The sequence below is a fragment of the Aristolochia californica genome, unplaced genomic scaffold, assembly GCF_029961685.1.
Source record: "Aristolochia californica isolate CCGP_79_NKW_82.1479 unplaced genomic scaffold, dmAriCali1.0.hap1 SCAF_5, whole genome shotgun sequence".
Classification (NCBI taxonomy): Eukaryota; Viridiplantae; Streptophyta; class Magnoliopsida; order Piperales; family Aristolochiaceae; genus Aristolochia; species Aristolochia californica.
In genome coordinates this window covers 518724-525676 of record NW_027182214.1, presented here as the reverse complement: position 1 = coordinate 525676, position 6953 = coordinate 518724, and the positions used below count along the sequence as shown (strand labels likewise).

At 35.7% G+C, this 6953-nt stretch overlaps 1 protein-coding gene across 1 annotated transcript; it reads right to left on the bottom strand.

The window, feature by feature from the left end:
- Positions 1–219: 219 nt before the first annotated feature.
- On the bottom strand, positions 220–2290 carry LOC137966692 (probable WRKY transcription factor 54). Its single transcript, XM_068813380.1, has 3 exons — positions 1915–2290; positions 1075–1179; positions 220–984 (listed from the first exon to the last, which is right to left on the bottom strand). The coding sequence occupies exons 1-3, from the start codon at positions 2259–2261 to the stop codon at positions 468–470; spliced, it is 969 nt and encodes a 322-aa protein (XP_068669481.1). The 5' UTR covers positions 2262–2290; the 3' UTR covers positions 220–467.
- Between the last annotated feature and the right edge of the window lie 4663 nt (positions 2291–6953).

Sequence of the window (6953 nt, the reverse complement as noted above, 5' to 3'; positions counted from 1 at the left end):
AAGCTTTTTTTCGTCTTTTCTTGATAGAAATTTGCTAGCTTTTTGGTCTGATGTACTCCCACTATCTCTTCTCTGTGGTGAGGAATATCACTTGTCAATTGTGTCACTGTTGGAGATAAAAGACCAGTCGTGCCTTCCATTTGAGGGAAAAGCTTGATTCATTCACCAAAGCAAAGACTAGAAGGTGGGAATGGAAAATATAATTGGACAAAACCTCTGTCAATGTCACGGATGATATATGTACAAACGTTAAAGGCAAAAAATGATATATGATACCGAGAAGACCCCTCAGCTCCCATCCTAATGACTAGAGCTACACTTGAGTTCATCCCATCTGCCCTCTCTCTCCTGATAAACCATTCGATCCCCACGCCGACGGCCGGTGTGACACCTTATTGACAGTATCTGAATTCCATCTAGTTTGATGAGGATGAGTGAATCTTATGAGCATCATCACACACACTCTCCTACTGGTCACAAAAGAGTGATAGGAGAGAATCACTGTCAGCATCATCAAAGTTGAGGATATCTTCAAAGTTAACTGAGTCATCCACAGTGTTGTTATCTTCCTCCATGTGCTGTGAGGTAACAGAAGAGCACATCGCCGAAACCACTTCCCCGGCGTCGGAATCAGTCGTTAGCCGAGGATGCCCAAACTTGTTCTGGTGAGCTGAGGAGGAGCAGTGGTTGTGGTTGAGACCAGTACTGAGCTCTTGCTTCTGGACTGAAGTGAAGGAGGAGAAGCACCGGTCAAGGGGGTACTGCTGCTGCTGCCTTTCCTCTATGGAGGTTGTTTGGAAGTTGAGCACAATTCTCTCTTTGGCTACACTGTCTATGATGAAGGGGGAAGCCATTAGAGGCTCCCTGCAGGTGTGGTGACGCATGTAGGTTACCACAAACATTCCTGAGCCATCTTCCTTTCGTTGGACTTGCTTGCTTGCTTCACAGCCCTCATCATGCTTATGGGTGCATCTGAAGTAGCTCCTGTGATAAACACAAGTAATTAACTTCGATATAAACATTTTAAAGTAAGGTAGAGAGAGTATGAAGCTTAGGAGTAATAAAATTATAAACCTGGGGAAGTTGGAGCCAAGAATCTCTTTCTGTCCATATTTTCTCCAAGCATGGCCATCATCAAAAGGTGTGGTTGTCTCTTCAATCCAAGTATCTGTAGTTCTTCTGCAAGGAATAAAATAGTTCAAGCTTTTGTAAGTAATTAACCTAAATAAAATTAAAATATATATATATATATATATATTTGATTATTAGTAAATTTCAAGTACATGGATTTCGTATGATTCTCAATTCTAAATTATACGATCGATAATGTCGGTTAAGAAAACAAGGCCTAGCTGACTCTATGCATAAAAGGACCATGATATTGTTCCGAATTGTGTCAAGTATGCGAAAAACTGATACATACCAAATCTAGGGTTTCCTACTTCTTGGTTTAACTAATACAAAGTTGTATTAAAAACTCGAATCTAGGGTTTTTGTGTTTAAGATTAAAAAAAACCTATGGTTTATGGACAATTTCAAATATTGGGTATTTTAAATATCGACCGATAAAATCAATTTATACTAAAATAAATTCGATACGTATTAGCAGATATACAGTATACATCATTAGCCTAAAATTAGGGTTACCTTTACCCTTTCAAAGGTCATATTTCCAAAATTGGGAACTTGTAAGGGGCGGGAGGGGGGTGGGGGGGGGCAAATTTGTCTACACGTAATAAAAGAAAATCCATGAATATAATTGAAAACCTCTTCATTTATTTCTCTTTTTAATGGGAGAAAAAGTTTCTGCAAAATTTCCCAAATGATGCAAGCAATCATTATCCACATGTGAAATGACCAAAGCACCCTAATAAATACCAATAATGATGAAACCGTGTTTTTGGCATCAGTTACCTTCTCTTGTAACACCCCCTTCGGACTCTCCCCGGTGGGAGCTTCTTCTGATCTGTTTTGCAGCACTCGCCGATGGAACACAAGCCGACCCTGTCGCCGGCGTCGAGCATCGAGATCGCCTTGGTGAACGACTGGACGACGTCCCGGGCGAGCGAGTCGGCCAGGTGGAGCCCCTCGGAGATGGGTTCCGAAGGCTCGTGCTTACAGTCCGTGTACTGGTGAGGCGGCGCCTGAAGAGCTTGGATCCCTGGCAGAATGATCTGGAGCTTTTTCGCGAACTCCAGACCCTCGATCATCAGGTCCCTGAGCGACGGGGCGGTGGGTGGTGCCGGAGTAGGGTTGTCCATTTACGGGCGGGATCTTAGTCGCTGCAGAGTGGGGAAAAGCGGGGATTAAGAGGTGGGGTTTTATGAGGGAAAGGGCGGAGGGGAAAGAAAATGCATGGAAATGCGAAGGAAAATGGTAGGAAAGGCTGGTTGTGGGGCCATGAAGTGACGCATGCATGATGGCGTCATAGTCGTAGCGTCATCTTCTTCCAGATTTAGTAAGTGCTACAGAGACGACGATGGTCCGGGTTTGGGTTGCGATGGTTGGGTTTTACGGTCGGGTCTGGATAGCTGATTTTTTTATTTTTTTTTCCTTAGGGGTGTTAAGGGTTAGAAATTGAACTACCTGGTGATTATTAAGAGATATTTTTTCAATAATATTTTGTGTAATTTTCATATATATTTATTGTGAAATTAGGATAAATATTCTCATTAAGGGCATTAATTTTATCTGTTTACAGGGTTTTTATTTATCGATTATTAAATAGAATGAACATGAAACAAAAATCACTGTTTATAATTTATTAAATAAAACAAAAATAGGTGTGAGTTATTCCATTCCCGATCAATTGATTACACCTAATTATATTTAAGGGACATTCAATAAGTTTTTAATTGAGTTAATCGTTATTTAATATGATTCAATTACCTTTTTTATAAGCATTCTCTAATATTATTTTGTTTTTATTATACATTAGAATAACATTTTTATTAGGTTTTACATCTGTAAGAGTGGCATAACTAGTAAATAAGGAGAACTTTCATAGCGATAACATATACTTGCAATTATGCAAGCTGATATATGTAGTCTTATGTCTTACTTCCTTTTGAATCATAAAGCCCTAAAGGTATTGTAGTCATTGTAAACACTTTCACACAAATATAAATATAGTCTCAATGCATAAGGTTGAGTATTCAAGTATTTTCCGTTTGGTTCAAATTCGTCCTTACACACCTCTCTGTCTTTTACTCCTCTTTCTCTCCTTTGATTTCTTCTTTCCTCTCTCTTAAGAACTAGAGTTCCTCTCTTCTCTCCTTCTTGTGAGATCTTTTGTGTTTATGTGTTAGCCATAAAAATTAATATTGAGCATATATATGACAATTTATTTTTTATAAATTTTTATAATACAAAAATTTAATTTAATTTTATTATTATTCTATTTAAATAGAATATGTTTAAATAATTTCTAGAGGACCATTTTAAAATAAATGCACTTTGTCACCCCCAATATGCATAGCTGGTCTATCCCCTTGATTCAACCTTAATAACACAGGGATCCAATGCATACTTCATTCCCAAAAGTTGTAACAAAGTAATTTATTCAAATTAAAATAATAAAAATTTCTAGGAATATGTGTCCCAAATGTCCTATGTAGTGTCCTTAATTGAAAATGTCCCAGTCTCCCACATATTATCCTTAATTCTTGTTAATTAATATCATGTTGCTTGGGAATATGTAACAAAGCTAAACAACGATTATCAATTGAAGACATGACACATGACATGTTTTAAAAAATAATCTTTCTTAGTTATAGTTAATTCCATCCTAACCCTCTTGCCTCTGGAGAAGATGCCTAGTTCATCGTAGATGATTGATAGTGATTTACATTAGCTTTTTTATAATTTTTGGATATAAAACAATGTTATGTGTGACTCCATCTAGTCAACCGATTGTTATATTTGATTAAGTTCAATCAACTAGACGCGTCACCTACATTATTTATAACTTTTTTTAAAACAATAACTACAATAGTAAAGACACAATTCCTATCCACCTCATGGAAAGTTGAATTGCTATTCCATGTCCAACTTTGTTTTTACAATGCCCCGTCTAATCAATATAATGTTACTATATAATTTTAATTTTTATAGTGGTACACAAACTCGTAAATCATGACATTCATTTTGTCTCCAACATGCTATATAAGCTAGATTCAACTTACTAAATCTATTGGTAGAGGTACGCATAAATGCCCAAGTGTGTGTGTGTATATATATATTGGGACGACTCACCGATTTTCTAGTGTGGGAATGATCCTTGACCTCATCTTTCAAAGACAAAATCTATCTAACATCTTCTCCATTTCACACATGTCCTCTTCTGTTCACATTTCGCTTCCATTAATCAAATCTTTAAACAAGTGAAGAAGAAGATATAAGAAACAAAGATGACAATTATTTTTTTAAAGGAAAAACCAATGTTGCGTTTAAACTATTTCTCAAGATTTCATGGCTTAGTTCAATTCACTTGTTGTGTCACATATGGTCAAGTTAATAACTTCACTGAGAGAAAACAAGTAGAATCATATTTTTAAAAACAATGAAGGTCGTAGTTATCTTTGTTTCTTATATCTTCTTCTTCACTTGTTTAAATATTTGATTAATGGGAGTGAAATGTGAACAGGAGAGGACATGTGTGAAATGGAGAAGATGTTAATGGAGACACTAAAATATGCTTGGAGTTAGACTTTTTTCTTTGAAAAATGAGGTAAGGATCATTCCCACACTAGACAAAGCAGGTGAGCTGCCCCATGATAAGGGTTTGCCACTAGAAAATCTAAGAAGGGTGTTTAGATTCTTCTCCAAAGTCTTTATATGGAGAGAGAGGGTTTTAATGGAGGACATAGGGGGGTTGTGTGTGTATCCCCAATATGGTGTCACCCATGAATGATTGACCGACTTAAGTTAAACAAACTTCTTGTGGTTATTTAGAATTAATGAATAGCTCAAATAATGCTCAATTAGTATAATCCACTCATTTTATCCCTATTAAAAACCCTATGGCATCTCATGAGTCTTGAGTAATATTATTTTGGTTTATTGTTTATTAAAGATATAAAAATAAAATGAAATTATTTATTCGATTAGATTATTCTGGTAATTTTATTTGTCTACTCGTTTATATATTTATCATTAATTAAATGGAACAAAAATGGGTAAACAATACTATTTTGAAATTGATTAATAAAATTTTTAAATATATTTAAAGTAATCCGGTAATTTTTATTTGAACATTCAAATATTTGAGATATAATGAGATTATTTTAATTATGTTTTTTATGTTTTATAAATTTAATATATTAATTATTATATAACCAAGTAAATTAAAAATATATAAATATAATATATAATTTTTTTGATTCAATAGCATTTAAAAAAAGAAAATGAGGTTAGACTCAAGTCCAACTAATTAAAAATGACTAATATTTACTTCATTATATTTATAATAATATTATTATCTAAGCTTTAATTTTTTTGTTAAATAAAAAAATCTCAAAATAATATTAACCCGTCTCATTGAAATATATCAGATTTCGGGTTACTCAATATGCCCGGTATTAACTAATACAAGCAATATAGGAGTGCATCAAATATGCACCCAATATATATATATATATATATAATTCAACAAAATGCATAATATAGTAAATAAAAACTTAATTTTTAAATAATTTAATTCCAATTTGATAATTAAATTGAAAAGTAATTTCACCTATACTCCTTTATTCCTATTTAAATATGCTAATTTATTCCCTTCCATCGATGGGATGAGGAGAAGCTCTGGATTCGAGAGTGGGTTTCATTTAATCAATCGTATCACTGCTGACCGGTAAAAAAAGTCGAATTTTATCATCTAACCAGCGGATCAGTCTGACTGACATCAATGATCAAACAGGCCGAAGAACAACACGGTTAGCCCACGCTTTCACTGTTCACTCATCTGTCTTCTTCTGAAAAAAAAGGTAATGAAATGTGATTTGACGAAGCGCCCAGTGTGAAACAGAGCAGCAGTTTGGTTCCTTCCCATTCACAAGCTCAGACGACTCCCAGACCTCGGGTTTCGTTAGTTTCAAATGAAGAAACAGCCGGGCTGCAAGCCGGCGGCTGTCAATGGAAAAATGATTAATTCAAAAAAAAAGTCTTCTCCAGTGGAGAGATTCTCGGTTCTCAGCTTCCTGGGAGGTGCGCTTTGTACTTTCAGTGACCTCCTTTCTAACTGGGTGTGTTTATCTGCATCTGGTCATCGGCTTGTTCTCCACCTTCCTAGAAGGAATGAGTCGAAAAAGCCGTGGTTGACTGCAATTGTCAGAGAGCACGCGGAGAGTAATTGGATGGATGGGGTGAGGAAGGAAAGTATGGGGAAGGGGAAGATTCTGTGTTCGTCGTCTTCCATGGACTTTTGGGTAGAAATTCCGACGGAGCGACGGGAGAAGACAGAAAGGTTCGTCTGTACCTTGCCAAAAGAAATACCTCCTTGTCCCATTCTTTTTAGAAACCCACCCTGTCCTCGTACGGCCATGGTGTCTCATCATGTTTTTGTGGAATTTTGGACAGGCTTTGCAAGTTGGGGTGGAAACCTGGAGAAGATAAAAGGATGGGGGACTTTTGGATGGAAAATCCTAACCTTGCTTGTCTTTGTTAGGCCTTGGTGTCATATGAAATAAAATAAACCTAAGTTTTATGATTTATCTATTCAATTTTGATTCTCCTTCTACTCTCTTGAATTAACACTCACATGAATAAACATCTATATTTCCCAAAAAATTAACATTTAATTTTAGATTTATCAATTGTTATTTCATTATTTCTCCAATGATTACCCCTATTGATTCCTTTTCATCTTCATCTTCAATGACCTCTTTGAAAAAGTCTGGTTACTATTCTAAAAAATAGAGGAGTTGTGTGGGCGGATTCCTTCGAAGTTCAAAGCA